Source organism: Myotis brandtii, unplaced genomic scaffold (genome assembly GCF_000412655.1).
Source record: "Myotis brandtii unplaced genomic scaffold, ASM41265v1 scaffold1026, whole genome shotgun sequence".
NCBI classification, from domain to species: domain Eukaryota; kingdom Metazoa; phylum Chordata; class Mammalia; order Chiroptera; family Vespertilionidae; genus Myotis; species Myotis brandtii.
In genome coordinates, this window is record NW_005353435.1 from 520,725 (window position 1) to 521,001 (window position 277).

At 66.1% G+C, this 277-nt stretch overlaps 1 protein-coding gene across 1 annotated transcript in view; it reads left to right on the plus strand.

Annotated features, from left to right (window-relative positions):
- EXOC8 (exocyst complex component 8) overlaps positions 1–277 on the plus strand; it is a 3,542-nt gene that overhangs the window by 1,865 nt on the left and 1,400 nt on the right. The window contains exon 4 of the mRNA XM_005856382.2: positions 6–272. Within this exon, the coding sequence (XP_005856444.1) occupies positions 6–272 (267 nt within the window). The remainder of the gene's footprint in view (positions 1–5; positions 273–277) is intronic.

Consider the following 277-nt stretch of genomic DNA (forward strand, 5'->3'; position numbering starts at 1 on the left):
CGTTCGAAGAGGAGGAGGAGGAGGAGGACGACGAGCCGGCCGCCCCCGAGGTGGAGGAAGAGCGGGTGGACCTCTCCATGGAGTGGGTCCAGGAGCTGCCCGAGGACCTGGACGTCTGCATCGCCCAGAGGGACTTTGAAGGGGCCGTGGACCTGCTGGATAAGTTGAACCGTTACCTGGAGGGTAAGCCCAGCCCACCCCCCGTGAAGGAGCTCAGGGCCAAGGTGGAGGAGCGCGTCCGCCAGCTGACCGAGGTGCTGGTCTTCGAACTGTCCCC